Source organism: Lithobates pipiens, unplaced genomic scaffold (assembly GCF_037356315.1).
Source record: "Lithobates pipiens isolate NorthernLeopardFrog02 unplaced genomic scaffold, aLitPip1_a1.2 Scaffold_18, whole genome shotgun sequence".
Lineage (NCBI taxonomy): Eukaryota > Metazoa > Chordata > Amphibia > Anura > Ranidae > Lithobates > Lithobates pipiens.
The window spans coordinates 60568464-60590914 of NW_027507758.1; the positions used below are offsets into that span (position 1 = coordinate 60568464).

The 22451-nt window shown below is 43.5% G+C and overlaps 1 protein-coding gene across 5 annotated transcripts in view; it reads left to right on the forward strand.

Moving 5' to 3' along the window:
* Nucleotides 1–22451, forward strand: part of RCOR3 (REST corepressor 3) — an 86523-nt gene that overhangs the window by 31240 nt on the left and 32832 nt on the right. For all 5 annotated transcript variants that reach the window (XM_077485728.1, XM_077485724.1, XM_077485727.1 and 2 more), the window contains 3 exons: nt 3201–3419; nt 4269–4346; nt 9537–9594. In XM_077485728.1, coding sequence (XP_077341854.1) covers nt 3201–3419; nt 4269–4346; nt 9537–9594 — 355 coding nt within the window. The remainder of the gene's footprint in view (nt 1–3200; nt 3420–4268; nt 4347–9536; nt 9595–22451) is intronic.

The window sequence follows — 22451 nt, forward strand, 5'->3', positions numbered from 1 at the left end:
ACTTCTACTTGTGACTACTTCTTGCATGAGCACAATTGTACTGTATTCTGGATCGTGATGGCTACAGCTCCTCTATGAGTCTCAGGGACATGTCAGCTTTGTGGAAATGAACTGGGACTAGGAAGACCACCTTTTTTAAGTAGGGTCTGTGTGTATAAGTGGGGGTCCAGGCCTAAAGCTGTGTAAGGGGCCCCAAAATTTCTGATGGCTGCCCTGTCCGCCCCGCCCTCAGTATAATTTGTAGTTGCACTGAATAAGCAAAACAATAAAAATAACCTCAATCGGCAATCATATTTCATTGATCTGACTGTGATAAATAAAATAAGAATAAAATATGATAATTTACGAGGGCGTGTTTGGGGGCGGGGCAGGCAAGGGGTTGGGTAGGGCAAATGATGGCGAGTAACTCTTAAAGCACAGGTCCGCCTGCAAAAAAAAATTAAAAGTCAGCAGCTACAAATACTGCAGCTGCTGACTTTTAAAATAAGGACACTTACCTGTCCAGAGCACCTGCCATGTCCTCCCCCGAAGCCGACCTTTTGGCTTCACAGCCTGTTTCCTACTGTGCATGCGTGTTCTGAATGGTCCCTGCTGTCTTCTGGAACCTGTGTCCCTCCCAGAAGACCAGCGGGGGGAGATGGAGGAGGGGCTGGATTCTGCGGTGCTCTTTCGCCGGACTTGGGAGCAAATACCTGGATTAGACAGGTATCTGCTCCCCCACCCTCCCCCCTGAAAGGTGCCACCGGAGGGGGGAAGGAACCGGATCAGTGGAAGTTCCATTTCTGGGTGTAACTCCACTTTAAGGCATGGCTAGTAGCTCAACTTTTGAGCCCTGTATATGACAATTAATTATTATTGTTTCAGTTTAATGACCATTTGTCTCTGTGAGAGGAAGTTATGAGAAATCTAACATTTTGCAGTTGTCAGCAGAATGAGAACAAGAGGTCAGGGAAATTTTCTGTAGGGACACCTGTTTAAGAGGCCACTGTCTAAGAGGGGATATACCCTCACTTTTGGATAAACCTGGGAGATGCTTGATATTTGATGTGAATTGGAAATTGGCAACTATGGACATTTTGTCCCTATATCCAAGTATACCAAATGAAGCCAGTTTGACGGAAGTGAGGTACTTCCTATCCAAATCATCAATCTAGAATCTCCCATGTGAATATCTGACAGTGTTTGCAATTTGTACGCAAAGTAATTATTTTTTTTGTGTTTGCTGCCCCCTCATTTGTTTGTTGGATATATGAAAGAACACAATATCGACCCCACCGATTGGTGGATGGTACTTTAAATATTTTCTGTTATATATCACAATTTTCACATACCTGATGAAGGGATCGTGCGAGGCTCTGAATGGTTGCTATTTGTTGTAGCGATGTGATCGCTGAATAAAGCTTTCAAAGGATTCTAGAGATCCATGGTGTGCTGGTGACATTTGCTCGCTCTTCAAAACCCCTAGAATAGAGGCTCAGAAACCTGGCTGATATAAGACCCGTGTGAGGTGAGCCATCAGCACGGGCCAGTTTGGATGATGTGGAAATTTTGATCTTTGGTGATAGATGGGATAAAGCAATGAATTTGCAGATACTAACTATAGAATTCAACACAAAGGCTTTCAAACTTTTCCTATACATCAGGGAAGGGGAGTAATATTTTGGTGCTTTGGCCAAATAGCCAAATTTAAAAAGGAATGCTTTTCCAGGCTGGAATAATGTGGGAGGGGAGACTGTCCAGTGTCGGAGTTGTGAAAAAGAATGATGACATAATAAATTGCTGGGTAGCCAAGATCTGTACAAGAGATTTTTAGTAAATTGCATGGAGGCGAATAAATCCACTTCTGGGATTGTTGCGGTTAACCTTCAGAGCATCAAGTTTGGGTGTACCAGGGCTATTCATAATTTCTCTAGACAAAAAAATGGGTAGTGGCGCTGCTAAATAGTATGAGATTTCGATTAGTCAATCAATAAGTCCTTGTAGTGGATACTCAGTATGTGTGGAAGGGGAGAGATGAAGAGGGGAGACCTGTATAGATTACTTTACCAGTTCAAACAACCTTGGCAGCCTTTGAGGGGGGAGTTTAAAGCAGACTCCAGATATGCAAAGAGAAGAGAAACACAGGCACAACCCACCGGTGACATCATCACACCTGGCACCGCATTCCAGCCCTCACCATTGGCCTGATCCAAGCATCGGTTCCATCGCCGTGGTCCCAGAGATTCTGCTGGCTAGGATTTTTCCCCCACAGGAAAAAAATCTGCTGTTCGGAATGCCGCTCTGCAGTGAACGCCACACCAGTGTGGATGGACTCGTGCCTTACTTCCCTAATCTCCATGTAAGTGGATAATGCACCTGTATCTCTATCTAAATGTTTACAGGTCTAACCTAAAGGCGCCTGTGTTTCTCTTCTCTTTGCATAGTTTCTCTAGCACTGTAGAATAGTAGATTGGCCTGTAAGGCTAAGTGTCACAAATGGGCTGTGAGATAATTATTTTCAAAAATCTGGTTCCCCATGTCCTCCATGCTCCTTCAAAGAGCACATCTGGGTTTTAGAGACTCAATGGCATGGACAGTCCCATCAGTCTCAAAGTGTCACAAGTCTTGTGCCTGTTAAAGTGATTTCAAAGTCTTGTGTTTATTTTTTTCCTTTCAGAATAACAAACATGTTATACTTACCTGCCTTGTGCAGTGGATTTGCCCCAATTCTCCTCTTCTCTGGTCCCTCATTGGGCTCCTGGCCCCTCCTTCCTGTTTAATGGCCCTCACAGCAAGCAGCTTGCTATGAGGGCATCTATGCTGAGTCTTAGCTCCCTGCATCCATTCAGACACAGAGCTGAGACCCAGCTACGCCCCCTCTCTCTCCTGATTGGCTAACTGACCTTGATTGACAACAGTAGGAGCCAATGGCACAGCTGCAGTGTCTCAGCCAATCAGGAGGAGAGTCTCGGACGGCCAAGCCACTTTTAAACATCGCTGGACAGAGATGGGCCTCAGGCAAGTATCGCAAAAAATGGCCTGGTCGTGAACGGGCTAAAACCTTCCGTGGTTAAAGAGTAATTCCACCTGAGTGACACATATATGTAGTTTGAGAAAGCAGCCATTCCGTAGTAACATCATTTTCTAGAACATTACCATTTTTATGTTTACAGGCAATCGCTAATTATGGCTGGAAATGTATTTCTTTTTCCTTTCTCCAGGCGACCCCAGACTCCTGTATTCAGCCAGTAAAAGTTGCACTTGGCAGAAGGGAATATCAAAGTTTGCAGCATCGCCACCACTCTCAGCGGTCCAAGTGCCGGCCTCCGAAGGGCATGTTCATAAGCAAGGAGGATGTTGTAGCTGTGTCATGTAGCCCCAATGCCGCCAATACTATTCTTCGGCAACTGGACATGGAACTAATATCATTAAAACGTCAGGTAGTACTTTATTTTTATTTTTTATATGTGAGCTTTAAACTGGCACTACTCATTTAAGGAAAAAAGTTGGCTTGGGTACCATCGGAATGTACAGTGAAATTTACATTTACATTGCACTCCGATGATCTTTGATCTCTTCCATATTCACACACCACACCCCCCTCCTTCCTCCTCCAGGGTTACCTATCCCTGCTTTATACTATGGCGGCTCAACTCCTTGGACTGTGCGTAACTTACTGCAGATAGCTCCAGTCTGTACGATATGCCAATATATGCAATATATATCTCACTGTCTTTTATCCCCCCCCCCCAGACTCACCAGTAGATTACATTATAGTCACATATCATAAAAGGCTCATGTTTGCTAGTACAGGGACTACAGTAACAAGAGTAGAAGTTAACTGTCAGCAGATACCTCTCACTGTAGATTCTCTAATTCTAGGGCCCTCTCCACTTCTCCTTGGGCAGCTCCCATGCAGTATCTGAAGGACCTGTCTGTAAGTTTTGGCATTTTTCATACAAGGTGACTAGGCATAGGTGTGCCCAAATTTGTGGAAATGGTGATCAAAGTAAATGGCTTGGAAGGGCTCAACACCTGTGGGGTGAAAGATTCTGCAGCAAGAAATATGTGCTGACAAGTTTTTATGAAACCGGTCTGGTGCTGCTATGTTTATGCATTTTCTCAGGTTCTCCTTTTTTACATTTTTGAGACACAGCACGCTTGGAGGAAAAAAGGTAACAAGCTATAAGATTTGAAACAAATTCTAATATATATATATATATTTTTGTAATGCTTTATACTGGTTCTCTAATTGATTTTCTAAATGCAGCTTTTGCTTACATTTCAAGGTTCAAAATGCTAAGCAGATAAACAGTGCACTTAAACACAAGCTGGATGGTGGAATAGAGGAGTTCAAACCAGCAGAGGTAAAGCAGAAAGCCTATGTCCTCCATATTATTTTCTCAAGTTTGAGTTTTTACTGAAATTGTAAGTTCATCTTTGCTGCTCAGAAAAGAAAACAATTTCATGGATGTATTGCATTTGCATCTTTTATTTGGGTATATGCTGACTTACCCAATATTTAGTATATTTTTCTGGATTTTTAAATGTTGTATGCTTGGGTGTTGCATGTAATAATCAGATGCAGTAATTGTTTATTGGTAAGCACCATTATTATGAACAATATACTGTTTACTGTATGTAGTTTATACATGTAATTATAGAAGTTTCCATTTTTTTTTTTTTTTGTATTATTGTTATTCAGGATTTATATAGCACCAACAGTTTACATAGAGCTTCACAATATAAGGGAAACAGTACAGTTCTGATAAGTTCAATATTATTATTATACAGGATTTATATAGTGCCGACAGTTTACGCAGCGATTTAGAACGTTGGGGTAGACATTACAATACAATACAATACAATTTAAGATAAAGGGAATCAGAGGGCCCTGCTCGTTAGAGCTTACAATCGAGGAGATATGAGAGTGTACAAACAAATAGAATACCTTACAATCTTATAAATGCCTTTTTTACATTTGACTTTATTTTTACATGCAGTCTGAACTATCCTGAAAAAAGTGACAGATGGGGACAAAAGCAAATTTCTGTGGTCATTCAGTTCCTACAAAATTAACGTTTGAATATTAATATGTGTTGACTCCTCCCAATTCACGGGTATACAGACAAGTCCACGCTGACATTTGGCATAGTTGGCAGGATTGAAAAATCCATCCTCTACAGTGGGTGCAGCTTGGGTTGTTACCGTGGTACCTTTGGGAGCAGCTTTGGCAGTGATAATGGCACAAACATTCCCCTGACAGATTAGGCAGAAAAGCTGGAGAGTATGGCTCGCTTGTTTCAAGTGTCCATGACACCCCCCTCCGATCTGTCAATTAACTCGCTGGAGGGCAATGCGATTAGAGCCATACTCATATTGCCCCTGCATGGTCCCCTGAAAGGGGTGCTGAAAGACCATGTTAAAGCTGATGCATTGGTATTGCTATGCTTGAAGAAACAGTAGTTTGAGATCAGGAGGAGATGGAAGCCCGTGTGATGGTCACGAAGGGAGACATATGGCAATTGAGGAAGGAAGAGGCTGCTCCCTCTCCTATATCCACTTTCGAAAGTGCCGTTAGAGATTTGACCAAGAAGTATCTGCTGTTAAACCAGAACTGGGTTCACAGGGACCCCACCACAGATCAGAAGTGTTTGGTGGTGTGGACGAAGAGGACATGTCGAATGGAATTGCTGACAAGGGGAATATGGGCAACCTGCAGGAACTACTTCATCTTGTCCTAGACATGGCTCTTAAGCTGGATAAACACTATACAATCTTAGGCCGCGTACACACGGGCGGACTGTTCGTCCAACTTTGTCCGCTGAACAGTGTTTGGGCGGACAGTCCGCTCGTGTGTGGGCTTTCAGCGGACAGTTTCAGCGGACAGTTGGACGGACAAGGTTTTTCGGAAATTACGTAAAACTGTCCGCTGAAACCTTGTTTCAGCGAACAGTCCGCTCGTGTGTAGGCTTGTTCGTCAAACAAAGTTGCGCGCATGCTCAGAAAGGATTTTCACGCCGAAAGCTATAATGCAGTGTATAGGACGTCGTATTTTTCGTCCCGTCGTACGTGCCGTTCACGTCATCGTGCACGGTTTCAGCAAACTGTTCGTCCGTCGTGTGTGGCCATGTCCGTCCATGCTAAGTTTGAGCGGACTGTTTGCCGAAACTGTTGGACGGACAAAGTTGGGCGAACAGTCCGCGCGTGTGTACGCGGCCTTATTTAGATTTTTTCCTTTAGATTTACCAAAAACATATAATATGAGGTCAAACCTAAACCCTTTTCATTTGTATGCAATCAGGCAGGCCCTTGCACTACACAGTTGAATGTAAATCTAAAGGAATTCAAACAACAAACGTTGTATCGTGTGTATGCAGCTTAAAGCAATGGTTACTCAGTAACGTTGATACTTTGTCCCAGTATCTTCTGGAATGACCACAGGGAAATGGGGATCAACATCTGAAAGAAATATGTGGTTGTCCCCTCTTAAAAAAAAATCCGTAAGAGCAAGCTACAGTGCCTTTAAAAAGTATTCATACCCATTGACATTTTCCACATTTTGTGATGTTACGACCAAAAATGTAAATTTATTTTATTGGGATTGTATGTGATAGACCAACACAAAGCGGCACATAATTGTGAAATGGAAGGAAACTGATAAATGGTTTTCAACTTTTTTTTACAAATATTTGAAAAGTGTGGCGTGCATTAGTCCCCTTTACTCTGATACGTCTAACTAAAATCTAGTGGAACTAATTGCCTTCAGGAGTCACCTAATTAGTAAATAGAGTTCACCTTCATGTAAGTTAATCTCAGGGAAACTACAGCTGTTCTGTGAAGCCCTCAGGTTTTTTAGAGAATTTTAGTAAACAAACAGCATCATGAAGGCCAAGGAATAGACCAGACAGGGCAGGGATAATTTGTGGAGAAGTAGGGCTAGGGTTAGCAGGGTTAGGTTAAAAAAAAATATATATATATCCCAACAGCTCGCGGAGCACTGTTCAAACCATCATCCAATTATGGCACAATTGCAAACCTACCAAGACATGGCCGTCCACCTAAACTGGCAGGCCGGCAAGGGAGCGATAATCAGAGAAGCAGCCAAGAGGCCCATGGTAACTCTGGAGGAGCTGCAGAGATCCACAGCTCAGGTATGAGAATCTGTCCACAGGACAACTATTAGTCGTGCACTCCACAAATCTGGCCTTTATGGAAGAGTGGCAAAAAGAAAGCCATTGTTAAAAGAAAGCCATAAGAAGTTCCATTTGCAGTTTGCAAGAAGCCATGTGGGGTACACAGCAAACGTGGAAGAAGGTGCTCTGGTCAGATGAGACCAAAATTGAACTTTTTGTCAATAAACGGGTACAACCTATGTAGGAGGATTTGTTTCAGCTCTCTGTATCTCCGGAGACTAGTCATTTCATTGGGTATATGGAAGAGTTTACAACCACTTTAACCAGTGGTCCCTGACTTCCACACTGCATGTGCAGCAAATAACGCAGAATCTGCTACTTAAGCACTTCTGTGTCAAGATGGCTACCCAAATCTTGCAGGATTTTGATGTTCACTAAAAGATGACAACCTACCCAAGATGGCTACCTGCAGTCCATAATTTGGGACAAATTAGTCTTTAGTGGTCGTCTGGCAGCCTAAAGAAACAGCACAGTACCACCTTTAGGTTGGCTAATATACTGCAGCCCAACACCTGCCTACATGCACCTCCATAACTTTGCTGAATTGTATGTGGGAGGAATGGACCCTGGAGGAATAAGCACCTCCAAGCAGGAAGTGAAGATTTTAGGAGCGACTTCATCTTTTGTGGATGCTATCATTACATGTGTTCACTGCATGTTTTATTCAGAACAGAGTTTCTGTAAGAATATTCCCTCGGTGTTAAAATTGCATCTCTTCTGCCATTTATGTAATCTGTACCACAGTAAACTCTTTTTGACTGTAGCATACAGTCAGGTCAGAATGCCCTCTGTAGTCTTTTTATCTATCAGCATTGTGTGATGAACAGATGCCAACAGCAGCCAGTGGATTTTGCAGTTATTCAGAGCTGCATAGAAAGTCAGGAACTGTGATAAAAGGGGAAAAGGGTAACCACAGCCAATATGTTATAAATGGACTTGGATGAAGCTGGATTCCAGGCAGATATGAAAGATATCATCTAATTAAACCCAGTAATGTATTTATTAAAATATAATTACATTTATTTTTCAGTACAGTGAATAAATGCACCTGAATGTTTGTTTTTTTCTTTGATCTGCTCAGCTAGACACATACAGGCAGCATTGTAATGGCTGGTACACATTATAGTTTTTTTTAATGCAACCTCGTGGGTTGCATGAAAAAAAACTGACAGCTCTGGTCAAGAGCCGCTGTACGAACCATGCAAAATTAGTCCAGCGATCTCCCCCGCTGTGCTGTTGTGTTCTGACAAGGGGACGCCCCCCCCCACCAGAACACTGCCATTGTCTGAGAGCACTGATCGGTAGTCGGTCGGTTGCTGGTTTTCCAGCATGCACATCCAACAAAAGCCGGCCAGACCAACATACACACGAGCAGAATGTCGGCCGGTGTTTTGTACTGGCAAATGTCTCCCAACACTCTCCCTGGGTTTAGACAGGATCTGCTGCTTTGCACAGTGCTGTCAATGTAGATAGTAGAGGTTGATTTACTAAAACTGGAGAGTGCAAAATCTGGTGAAACTGTGCATGGTAGCCAATCGGCTTCTAACTTCAGCTTGTTCAATTAAGCTTTGTACCAGATTTTGCCCTCTGCAATTTTAGTAAATAAACCCCTTACTGTTAGTGGGTCAGAGCAGAGTAATGAACTTATCTGTGTGGCGAAGTGCCTTCATTGGCAGGCGGTGGATAGTTGACCAGGGTGTATTCTGTGAAGAAAAGTTAGGTTAGGATTCCGACCTTTACATACATCACCGTCTACCCTTGAAAGAACCATCCTGGGTTTCGTACTCCCATTGATCTAGGAGGTCTTCATCCTGTTTCAAAAGACCACTTTTTTTTTCCTCTCCCCCAGGAAACTGCTTTAGCCATTGGCAATCATTTTCACTGACCTTTTATATCTACTCCTGTCCCTCCCTCCCTTTTCACACCTTTGCCATCTGGTTTGTTATTCTGTCTCCCTACTTACTACCATATATGCCATATAAGCTGTTAATTTTTTTTTTTTACATTTATTTACTATTTGTTTACTATAACCGAAGAAAGATTCTGACTTATTAATATTGCCTACTCTCCTGTGTAATTGTCCCTGTCGGATGATTTCTGTATTGTTATTTTGGCATTATTCAATAAAATCTTTATGGAAGACCAAAAAGTAAAGTTGGGTTATCAAGCTAACTACACTGTCTAACAATAGTGGCTTGATCACTAGATTAGCGGAACGAAATGTGCCTGCATGTAAGATACTTTACAGAAATAGTTTGCAGTTTGTCAGGAATTAATTTTTAAAAAAAGGGTGAACTTGCACTTTAAATCTAGTTTCCTCTGTCAGTGTCACTTCACATTTAAATGTTTTGCTTTTTACAGTCAACTCAGAAAGTAAATGCCCGCTGGACTACAGAAGAGCAGCTTCTCGCAGTGCAAGGTAAGTGGAGCATAAAAGAGGCAGATGAAAACGGAAAGCTTTTTAGTATATTGCCCTTCTATCCGGTTTATATATGGTTGCTTTCCATTTTCATATTTCTCTTGATTTACCAATCTGGAATGACTTTGTATTTCTTTATTATTTGTTGATTTTCTATTGCTATTAGTTAAGTTGCCCTGATCATACAAGAGGTCAACGGTACCTTTTAATATCTGTACAAACAGCAACTGCCCCAACCTATAACTGGCCTTAACAGCAAGGAGTACATGGAAGGGTGACACATGTCAAAGATAAACATCTATACCTTTACCAGTGCTCTTGAACAGCTACTGTTGGTGTAGAGGGGGAAAGTCACAGCAACAAGCAAACAACCTTTTAACAAATCAATACATAAACTGCAAGATAAAAACAAAGATAATTGTTTTAATGATGAAACGAAGGAACATATTAAAATCTGGCATTTGTTGCTATGGCTTATTGAAAATTGCAGGGCTGCACTAGATAAAAAAATAAAATAAAAACGATATCTTTAAAAAATAAATAAATAACCTATATCTTTATTCAAAGCATCTTAGAGGATAAGTTCACCTTTAACAAAAAAATAAATAAATGCACATTTTTTTGCAGGTAAACAATGTGCATTTATCTTTTTTTTTCCTATGGAGCCTGCAGAGCATTGCACCCGCAATTACAGATCATGGGTGCAATGTCCAGCTTCTACAGACTCTCAGCATAGCTGTCGACCTTGTACGGACAGGAAAGAGAGCAGGAAGGTCAATGGAGTACCAGAGTGCTCAGCAACACCCTCCTAGTTCATTGAAAACTACAAGCCATCACCCGCAATGGCTGACGGTACTTGTAAGCATTAATTCGAGGAAACTGTGAATGAATAATGCAGCTGTGTAGGCGGAGCCCTGCATGGCCACACTGTTTTCAAATGGGGGATGGGGAGAATACCTCCCACCCGCTGTCATAGGAATGTGGGGGATCAGGGTGAAAGGATGCAGATGCTGGAGCATGTTACATTACATACCACCGTAAAAACTGGTGAGACGTGTAACATGTTCCAGTGGTGAACTTATCTATTAAAAATATGTGGTACACTCCACAAAATATGCTCATTTTGTACTTCATGAGTGAAGGATATCTGATGAAAGATTTAGTGTTTCTCTGGAGGGTGTAATGTGTGTGATTGCTTCCCAAACAGGTCTTAGAAGGACTTTAATGCCCCGTACATATGATCGGAAATTCCCCCAGCAAAAGTCCGATGTGAGCTTTTGGTTGGAAATTCTAGCCGTGTGTATGCAGACTTTTGCTGGCGGAATTCCCATCAGCAAAATATTGAGAGCAGGTTCTCTATTTTCCGATCGGAAAAAATTCCGATCTGAAATTCCAATCATCTGTACAAATTCCGACGCGCAAAATTCCTACACATGCTCGGAAGCAATAAACCTAATTTTCTCGGCTCGTAGTGTTGTACATCACCGTGTTCTTGATGATCGAAAGTTCAGAGAACTTTTGTGTGACCGTGTGTATGCAAGCCAACCTTGAGCGGAATTCCGTCAAAAAAAAATCCAAGTTTTTTACAACGGAAAATCTGCTTGTGTGTACGGGGCATTAGATGTTTTTTCTCAGGAGAGAAGTCTCAAGAAATATAAATATCGATGACACTTCTTGGTAACAGCTGTCACATTCAGTGACCAGGATACATTTTTTGAGATCTTAATACCTAAAAACTTAAAAGCATAAACCCGCTCTACCAATTCTCTTCTGTGTAGAGTGTAGCCATGTCCGTTTTCCTCTTCTTGAAATCCATTATTAATTCCATGGTCTTCCCAGTGTTTAGGGACAAATTGTTTAAAGAGGGATTTCACTGTGAAAAAAAATATTAAAAGCCAGCAGCTATAAATACTGCAGCTGCTGACTTTTAATAAATGGACACTCACCTGTCCCAGGGTCCAGCGATGTCGGCAGCCGAGGCCGATCGATCGCTCGGCTGCTGCCGCCACCATTCTAGGTGAGGGAACCAGGAAGTGAAGCGTCGCGGCTTCACTTCCCGGTTCCCTACTGCACATGCGCAAGTCGCGCAGCGCAATAGGAATTGTCCAAGCTGTCTCTGGGACCCGTGTGTGTCCCAGCAGGGACAGGAAGAGGCATAGACTCCCGTGGGAGTCTATGCCCGGAAGTGGGTGTAAATACCTGTCTTTGACAGGTATCTGCACTCCCCTCCCCCTGAAAGGTGCCAATTGTGACACCGGAGGGGGGGAGGGTTCCGATGAGCGGAATTTCCACTTTAGGGTGGAACCCCGCTTTAATTCACTTTGCACCAACCTATTATCACAGAAAAAAATATAAAACAATTAGGGCCACCATAGATGAAAGATGGGCCATCCTGATTCAGCTGTAGTATTCTTTTAATCAGACAGGCTAGATCAGTGTTTCTCAACTCCAGCCCTCAATGCGCTCCAACAGTTCATGTTTTCAAGATTTCCCTCATGAAACGGCTGTGGTAATTACTAAGGCAGGGAAACTTATCAAATCACCTGTGCAAAATAATGGTAAGCCTGAAAACATGACCTGTTGGGGCGCCTTGAGGACTGGAGTTGAAAAACCCTGGCAGTACAGTGGTGTAGTGGTTAGCACTCTCGCCTAGCAGTAAAAAGGGTTGCTGGTTCGAATCCCAACCACGACACTACCTGCCTGGAGTTTGCATGCTCTCCCTGTGCCTGCAGTAAAAAAGGTCGTTGGTTCGAATCCCAACCATGACACTACCTGCCTGGAGTTTGCATGCTCTCCCTGTCCCTGTTTCCTCTGGGTACTCCGGTTTCCGCCCACACTCCAAAGACATGCAGGTAGGCTAATTGGCTTCTGTCCAAAATTGGCCCTAGTAAGGACCGATGTGAGTGTGCGATGTACAATGTACAAGGATAGGGACAATTGTAGACACTCACTCAGGTTGAACTGGATGGACCGATGTGAGTGTACAATGTACAGGGATAGGGACAATTGTAGACGCTCATTCAACCTTACTAACTATGTAACTATCAATATACGCTTATTGCATGTTTTTTTTTTTTTTCACCAAAAATATATAGAAGAATACATATTGACCTAAATTGATGACTATATTTGTTCTTTTCATTTTTTTTATTGGATATATGTTATAACAAAAAAGTAAAAATTATATATATTATTTATAGTGCAAAAATAAAAACCACAGAGGTGATCAAATACCACCAAAAGAAAGCTTTATATGTGGGGGGATTTTTATTTGGGTACAACGTTGCACGCCCGTGCAATTGTCAGTTAAAATAACACAGTGATATATTGCAAAAAATGGCCTGGTTATTTTTAAGGGGGTAAATCCTTCTTGGGCTGAAGTGGTTAAGAGAGGGACTATGTCCCAGCACAATTTTTCTTTTACCTTGTCCCTGACCCTATGCTTCCTGAGCATTGTTGGTGATTGGAGCACTGTGCAGGGGGCATTAGACCGCTGGAGCCCCGGACTAATGCACTTTGTAGGAAGCTGCCCTGTGCAGGTAGAAAGTCAGACAGCTGTTCTAAAACCATTTTAAACACCAAAATAAATGCTACATTTTGTACTTGTTATGCAGCCTGACCACATAACAGCAATACAAAGCAAGATATTGGTTCAGCTTTAAGAAATATGTAAACCCAACATTTCATATTCCTGATATGTGCCTGCTGTACCATGTACTTGTATGAAAAAGTATCCTATTCTCTTTGTATTGCTTCATTTGTGTGGAATTGGTGTCCTTGCCAGTCCCTCTGCTTTCCTATTAAAAACTAACCACACTTGGCATGGGAGCACAGCATGGTCAAATCTCTAGCTGTGCTGAGAACTCAATCTGTTCTCCACTGATCAGACTTGTCCACAGCCATTCACAGGGAAGACCAGTTTTCTGCTGTTTCTCCTCCCCCAGCTCTTTTGCAGCTGAGAGCAGAGGGTATGTGAACACTTATAAAAAAGGGTATTTATAATGTTTGTTTGGGTTTATTCTTGTTTTTTTACATGTATATACAAATATTTTTTGCTTTTTATTTCAATTGGAGGGAGTCTGGTGGGATGAAAGAACACCCCCTGTGTTTTTTTTTTTGTATCTCTTGAGGAGAACTATGTAAGTCAGAGGAGGAATAAACAGATGCACTCCTCTCCTTGACTGCTTGCAACAATGGCAACATTTTAAAGTATTTTGTTTAACCATGAACCAACTTTACCCCCAAACCTTCCTCTTTCCCTGTAGAGCAGCCTTCATCAATCTTCTTACACCTAAGGAACCTTTTGAATTAATTTTCAGGTCTTGGGGAACCCCTGCTAAAATATAATCATTAGTGAGAAGCATGGCCCGTACATTGGTAGTAAGTAAGAAAATGCCTTCTCTTACAGTGATAGTTGGAATGCCTCCCTTAAAGGTAGCTAAAAAGATTACTGCTGTCATGCCACTGGCTCTACCAAGTGGTGTTGGTCTTGTACCTACACAGTCACTATCAAATGTCGGGTCAATTCTTTAGATCTCAAGGAATGCCTAACATCCTCTGGAGGAATGCTAGTTTAAAATGGCTGCTCTATGGAATGTTCCAGCATGTTTTTTCTTGTACTTTTGCCATGTTCCTATAGCAAGAACCTGCTTATATCACTCCCACTCCTATTATCACCAGGCTTTCGAAATTCTTGCAGTGGCAGCTGCTGGGTGCTCAGTTTCTAATGACCTAAGCACACCCCTCAGAACTACAGCTCCCATGAACCTTTCCTTACACAGTGCTGTAAGCAGGCTCTTGGGATTCACGGCAGTATCAATGTTTTGCTGGGAAAATAAATCAGTGTGCTTAGAGGGGATGAGTAGAGGTGGTGCTCTGTAGACCAGAAGAGCAGAACTTAAATGGTTTGTAAACCCCATTCTATGCATTAAGGTGAAAAACCTTGTGTGATGCAGCTGCCCCCTAGAGTCCCCCTTTTACTTTCCTTAACCCGGTCTTTCCAGCGACGGGAACAAGCACACCAGCTCCATCCGGTGTCTCGGGTTCTGATTGGATAAATTGATAGAAGCGCAGCCATTGGCTCCCGCTGCTTTCAATCAAATCCAATGACATGGGGGGTGGGGCCGAGTCCTGCTGTCTGTGTCAGTGGACGCAGCAGCAGGACACGGGAGAGTGCCCGAGGGAGCTCTCCAACGGGGCACTCGAGAAGAGGAGAATCGGGGCCACTCTACCAACTGCACAGAGGAAGTAAGTATGACCTTTTTGTTTTTTTAAATGAACCTTTACATATCCTTTAAGCTACTTGGGATTTCTGTGCAGCATTGTCATCCAACAACCGCAAGCTAAGAGCTCACTGGATTTCTTGCAAAATCAACAGGTATTTTTCTGTGTTTTTAAAGGGATAAAACAATGGCAAATGTTTTTTTTTTTTTTTACTATTTTGCAGAGATATACATTTAATAAAGAGCTGCATTTTCCAAGGCAAATCCTTGCTCCACGCTGCTGTACAATGCCTTGGATGAAGTGTCACATTATACACTCAAATAAAGCTCAGTAGTAAAAAAGGGAGCAGAAATGTGCAACACACACTGCCCCCTCCCGCCTGCTCAATGCACCCGGGATGGAGAGCTGTCCCACAGTAAACTGTTGCAGTTTGCTGTATGGCAGCAGTCCATTTATGTGTGAATGGGCACTCACATAATTTTGTCATCTCTGAGCCAGTAGATGCTGACCTTGATGGAGGGGAAATTTGTCAGGAGGAGTACTGTGATTTCTGTGAGAAGAGAAATACCTGGATGTATTACACTGACACATTACATAGTCTAACCAGGAAAAATGTACCAGATGCCTTTAAAGCTGAACTCTAGATAGATATAAAACACATATTAACAAAACTCTCTATTCTTTAATAAATCATTAACCTACTTGTTTTTTTATTACAGCGAGTGTAGGTACCTGAATTTGATTTGATATCACCCTCTTGCAGCACTCAAGACTTGGAAAGAGTAGTGGTATACTGCCACCTTCAGGTGATTGGACACCAGCAAAAAAAAAAAAGACATGAAAACCTCTGCTCTTTAGACAGGGCTTCAGTTTTTTGCTGGTGTCTTCGGGTGATGGTCATATCTTTGGAGTCTCTGCACATAGGAATAGCTAGCGTCTCAAAAATTCTATCTATGATTAGGAGACTGGCTCTTTCCAGATCCATTACCTTACGGTTTTTCAAGGATCAGAGGAATGGTACCCAGACACAAGGTGATGGCCTGTAAGATTACCGACCATTAGGGTGCTATACAGGTCCAGGGTAGTGATCTTCAGCTGGGAAGATGAGTCCCTGAATGGCCTTAATGGCAGAGCCCACAATGTCCTGGGGTCTTGCAGCATGGATTGGTGAGTGCCCCACGGTAGTCCTTGATGCTACTTATTACACCTGTGGAAAGACAGGAATGTGGGCCTTGAGTCTTTCTTTAATGTTGGTGCGCATTGTACTCTCACTTTTGTGGGTACTGTGTAGCTTCCCGGGTTGCCCTGAGGGCTACATAGCTTAAGTGCAATCTGGGAGGCTAAAGGAACAAAAATGCCCCTTTTACTCGGTATAGTCGGGGCTGCGCATACATGCGCAGTGGGGCCAGGATGTCATGAGTGGGGCAAAGCCTCCTGCTCTCCTCTTCACCGCAGGTGTGGTTGGCAGTGAAGACAGGAGGACAGCTTGAACAAGGCAGCCTTTGGAGGTGCCCAGTGGGAATACATGTCATGGACTGGCGGTTCTGGGGATTACAGGTTGCAACTGTACATGCCTGATAATGATTATTATTTAAGGTACTTGTATAGCGCCGTCAATTTACGCAGTGCTTTACATATACATTGTACATTCACATCGGTCCCTACCCTCAAGGAGCTTACAATCTAAGGTCCCTAACTCACATTCATATACTAGGGCCAGTTGAGACAGCCAAGCCAATTAACCTACCAGCATGTCTTTGGAGTGTGGGAGGTACCCACAGGAAACCCACACAGGCACAGGGAGAACATGCAAACTCCAGGCAGGTAGTGCCGTGGTTGGGATTTGAACCAGCAACCCTTTTTACTGCTAGGCAAGAGTGCTAACCATTACACCACTGTGCGATGGGACTACAGGTTGCTGCAGAGCCTTCATTGTAGGACTACAGGTTAAGCAAGTTTTGAGAGAGAAGACCACACTCCTTGAGGGGGAAGGGGGCACTGGCATATATAACCACATCCCCAGAAGGTTTTATTCCCTTAATGACCAGAAATGTTTTTGCGATACAGCACTGCGTCGCTTTAACTGATAATTGAGTGGTCATACGACGTGTTACCCAAACAAAATTTGACATCCTTTTTTTCTTTCACACAAATAGAGCTTTCTTTTGGTGATATTTGATCACCTTTACGGTTTTTATTTTTGTGCTATAAACAAAAAAAAAAAAAATTTGGGGGGGAAAAAATATATTTTTTAGTTTTTGCTATAAATAACACCCGCCCCCAAAAAATTTTTAAAAACAAATTTCTTCATCAGTTTAGGCATATATATATTCTACATAATTTTTGGTAAAAAAAAATTGCAATAAACGTATATTGATTGGTATGTGCAAAAGTTATAGCATCTACAAAATAGGGGATAGATTTATGGCATTTTTATTCTTTTTTTTAATTTTTTATTACTAGTAATGGCGGTCAGCGATTTTTAGCGGGACTGCGACATTGCGTTGGACACTTTTGACACTTTTTTGGAACCATTGACATTTATACAGCGATCAGAGCTAAAAAAAAATAGCCACTGATTACTGTATAAATGTCACTAGCCGGGAAGGGGTTAACACTAGGGGACGATCGAGGGGTTAAATGTGTTTCCTCAGTGTGTGTTCTAACTGTGGGATGGGAGTAACTAGAGGAGGAGACATATCACTGTTCCTAACTAATAGGAACACACGATCTGTCTCTCCTCTCCTGGCAGAACCAGGATTTGTGGATTTACACACACAGATCCACGTTCTGTCTCTCGCACCCACGATAGCAGGTGGCTGGCGCGCCCCTGCTAAGGCTCTTCAAGGAGCCGACGTACCTGTATGTCGTTTTGCGCAGTAGAGCCAACCTGCCGACGTATATGTATGTGAGGTGGTCGGGAAGTGGTTAAGGAAACATATTATGTAAGGGGTAACTAGTGCACTTTGGTTTAAAGTGTCAGCAGGCCATGTCCCACAGCAGAGAACAGGTGAAATGAGGGGTAATGGATCCCAAATACCTTCCTCAGTTTGTTCCATGTGGCTCTGACTGCTTTCACCTATATGGTTTATCCGCAACTTCCAGGTCACCTTTGTTCAGTTTCTTTGTGACAAAAGAAGAATTCTCATCTGCTATCACTGGGATATAGCGGCAGCTTTACTGGAATTCTTGCCAGCCTGGACCACTTTAGGCACAAATATAAGCGTTACCCATTTCCTCTCCCTCTCTGGTAATAGAGGAGGAAACAGTTGAAGACAAGGTAGAGGAAGAAGAGCATGTTCTATTCGAAGGGAAGGCAGAAGAATCCTTATCGGGGGAATCAAATACTGAAGAACCCCAGGGCCCATGTTTCTCTCCGACCCAAAGGGCCTTGGTGAGTTTTCTCACAGAAGCTGTACTGACTCATTTAAAGCTACTGTTTCTGGTTTCCTCTATTCCAAAGGTTATAGAATCTGGATCATGGCAACCGCCATAGCATCTTCAATTCTTCCCTGTAGATTTTGGTTTAAAGGATGTTTTGTACAGACTGTATACCCTGACTAGATGTTTGTTCTTAAAAAAGGTTTGCTTAGCAGTACCCCATGAAGAGCAAGTTCATTAACAAATGAAGTATGTCTTCGGTGCATCCAGCAGTCTGTTATCCCAACAAGACCCTCAGGTGCCGGTATTTAAGGAGGCCTCCGACAAACCTCTGAAGCTGCTATTCAGTTCATTTGTGTTGGTGGGAGCAGCGTTAAAAACATGAATGGTGGCTGTTGGCTCATAGCATGACAAAAGAGGGAATCTACTAGTAGAGATACTGAATTAAGGAGAAATATGGAGGATTTTCGACATGTTCTTAGCTTCTTAGTGGATACCTTAAAGGACCCCCATACAGGAACTTTTGTGCATTGGGGGAATATTTTGTGCACATGGACAGAATATTTTGGCTGATGTGTTGGTCAGCAGAATTGAAAAACATGTGGAATGTTAACCTATTCAAAGTAATGTTTATTTGGCCATTCTTTGGATGATCACAGTGCCTTGAAAAAGTATTCATACCCCTTGAAATTTTCTACATTTTGTCATGTTACAACCAAAAACGTAACTGTATTTTATTGGGATTTTATGTGATAGACCAACACAAAGTGGCACATAATTGCGAAGTGGAAGGAAAATGATAAATAGATTTTACATTTTTTTACAAATATCTGAAAAGTGTGGCGTGCATTTGTATTCAGCCCCGTTTACTGATACCCCTAACCAAAATCTACTGAAACCAGCTGCCTTCAGAGGTCACCTAATAATAGAGTCCACCTGTGTGTAATTGAATCTCTGTATAGATACAGCTGTTCTGTGAAGCCCTCAGAGGTTTGTTAGATAACCTTAGTGAACAAACAGTATCATGAAGTGCAAGGAACACACCATACAGGTCAGGGATAAAGTTGTAGATAAGTTTAAAGCAGGGTTAGATTATAAAAAAAAAAAATATCCCAAGCTTTGACTATCTAATGGAGCACTGTTCAATCAATCAACTGAAAATGGAAAGAGTATGGCACAACTGCAAACCTACCAAGACATGGCCATCCACCTAAACTGAAAGGCCAGGCACGGAGAGCATTAATCAGCAAAGCAGCCAACAAGCCCATTGTAAATTTGGAGGAACTACAGAGATCCACAGCTCAGGTGGGATAATCTTGAAGTCCTATTTGCAGTGGAAGAAGGTGCTCTGGTCAGATGAGACCAAAATTAACTTTAAAACTAAAAGCAAAATGCTATGTGTGGTGGAAAACTAACACTGCACATCACTACTTTTAGTATGTGGCACTACTATAGTTTACCTGGCCGACTTATTTCTGAGGAAGCAGTCTGCTTCTCTTCTGAAGATCAATGCGTCTCACACGGTGTGCATTCTGGAGAAGTATGGATAGGTTTTGAATTGACAAAAGTCAACCTTAGCCCCAGCTGAGAGGTTGAAATATTTAGACCTGACACTGGATGCCGTCTAGGTGAGCTTGATCCTTGTGGACAAATGTCTTCATGGCATGCAACAGGAAGACACAGTCATTAGATTTCCTGGTAAGACTGTCTCTGGAATGGTGGCTCTCATGGATTCTGGGAAAATCATTCCTCCCTTTTATCCTGGAGGGTCTTGATGACGGAAGCCAGCTTCATAGGTTGGGGTGAAATTTTGGACAATTTTCTTGGTCTGCCACAATTGGTGCCATACGTAACTCATCAAGTAGGCACTAGAAGTGGTGCTGCTCAGGAGGAAATAGATCTCATCCTTCTTGAGCAGAACTCTGTGTTCCTGCACTGTCTGCCTTCCCCATTTTAGGCATGGAAAATTAGCAGGCAGATTTTCTCAGCCCTCAACAGCTGTCTCCAGTGAAGTGATCCTCAAGCAGTGGATGCACTGGTCACATCTCGGGACCCTTATTTTAAGCCTTTCTGCCATTACAGCTTCTACTTTCTCTGATTTTGAGTGGAATGAATTCTGATCATTCTGATTGCCGTGGCTTAGCTCCAGAGAACTTGGTACTTCAATATTGTGAATGTGTTGGCAAGAGACCCCTGTATCCTTCCAGATTGACCTGAAATTCTGTCAAAAGGTTTCATCTTCCATATTTTTATTACAGTCACTAGCTACAACAGCAGGGCTAAGGAGTCTCTGATTCAGTCATTCCCACCCTACTGAAGGCTTGGAAGGTGACTTCACCACAGAACTTGGAAATCCTATTTCTCTTACGTCCACCGACTGACACAGCTCCTCTCTTAGACCATTGGGGTTGTTACGCCACCTTCAGAAGAGGACTAGGCATAACATGTTAACATGTAATATAGAAACTAGAACTTTCTAGTTCTGCCCAAGGAGCGGTCCCTTAGGTAACAACCCCACAGCCTGCCTTGCGAAGGACCTAGGAACCCTTCGGGCCCATCGGTCCGTGGATTTTTTTGCAGAAGCTTTGCTTTTTGCATAAGATTAAAGATCCTGTGATATGCTATCAACAGCCGGCTGGGTGACAGGCTGAATACTCTTATCCTTGTAGCCCCCCCAGCCTGGCCAGCAAGCGTGTGCAGACCAGAGCTCCGCACTGGGTCGGCCACGACATGCCTCAGCTCCAGAGGCGGTTGGTGAGTTTAAATGCTCTGGGGCACACATATGATCGAGCTACTGATGTCTGCGTCACAGTGTGCCGGGCCAGCAGCCACCCCATACTGATCGGAGAGTAGGTCTGTGACGGAATGTCTCCCAGCTCTTCAGGACTGGTAAGTACAGCTCTCCCTGCCTCGGGGGGGCTGAGCAGCTGGGCATTCCCTGGGAGGTCGATTCGGGGGTCCCTCACCTCCCTTTCTTCTTTCCCTGTCCCTATCTTCCCTCCCCTCCTTCCCTGTGGGGGATGCTGCATGGGATGATGAGCGGTGTGTGTGCCATATACAGGGGCTCTCCCCTGGTGGGGACTGCGCTGGCTGGCTGTGCCCTGGAGGTATGTGGATCTCTCTCTGAGGTGTCTGGAGGCTGTGTCTGTTGATCGCTGTAGCGCTGTTTCACCGCCATTTATCTGCCTGTTTTGTTCACTGCCCCTCATGGTATACAGTGCTCGGCGACCATCTTTGGTGGGGCAAGGAGCAGCATGCTCTCTGACCATTTTCCTGTAGTTCGGGGGCCATTTTCCCTGTGATTATGTCCTTTATACTGGACACTCGCCGGCCATTTTCTTGAAGCCTGAACAAGTTTTTGGTCAGTTCCAGCTCCATACAGAGCATCTCTGCAAAGAGCAGTGTGGTCTCCTGTGCATCTGGCAGCTGACACAGGACACTGGCACTACTAGCTGGACAGCGCAGAACCAGTCAGGGTGGTGAGTCCTGTAGGAAAGAGCCCCTCAGCCAGCAGCAGTTAGGAGGCTGTGACCATCACTGTCCTAAGTCCCCAACAGGTGGCAGACAGGGTAGGGTCAGCATGGCTTCAGAAACTAGTGTTTCTTCCCCCGAAATCCAGGCAATTGCAACCGGTTCGCCTGCAGACAGTGCAGTGCCTCTGGACGCTTTGTCGGCGGTCCTCAATTCGTTCGTTGGCCAAGATGGAGGCAGTGCGTAGGCGCAAAGGCGGTAAAAAACTGCCCCTGCCCCCCCTGTCCTCCGGGGAGAGCGCTGATGCAGAATTGGGCCCTGCTGAGGCTGGTGACCCCTGCTCTGTTGTTTCAGATGACGCTGACCAGGACCGATCGGACATTGAGGATGAGTCCCCGTCTGGGTCCCAGCTGTGCGTTATACCCTGAAGATTCAGGAGCCAGCAGATGCCTCTGCTGATGTAGCGGTCCCTTTTGAGTTCCGCAAGCCAGGCCATCCACCTAAGGTGTTCCCGTATCTGACTTATTTTGATAAGTTCATTTACAAGGAATAGGGTCGACCGCAATGGACCTTTTTGGTCCCCAAATAAATGGCGGTGCATTATCCCTTTGAGGAGAGCCTTCTCAAAAAGTGGTCGGCTCCTCCGGTTGTGGACCCCCCAATATCCAGGTTAAACAAAGTAACCACGATCCTGGTAGAGGGGACTCCTGCCTTTAAGGACCTCATGGACAGGAAGGCCATGGCAGTGGCTCGTTCCTTGTTTACGGTTGTGGGGTCAACTA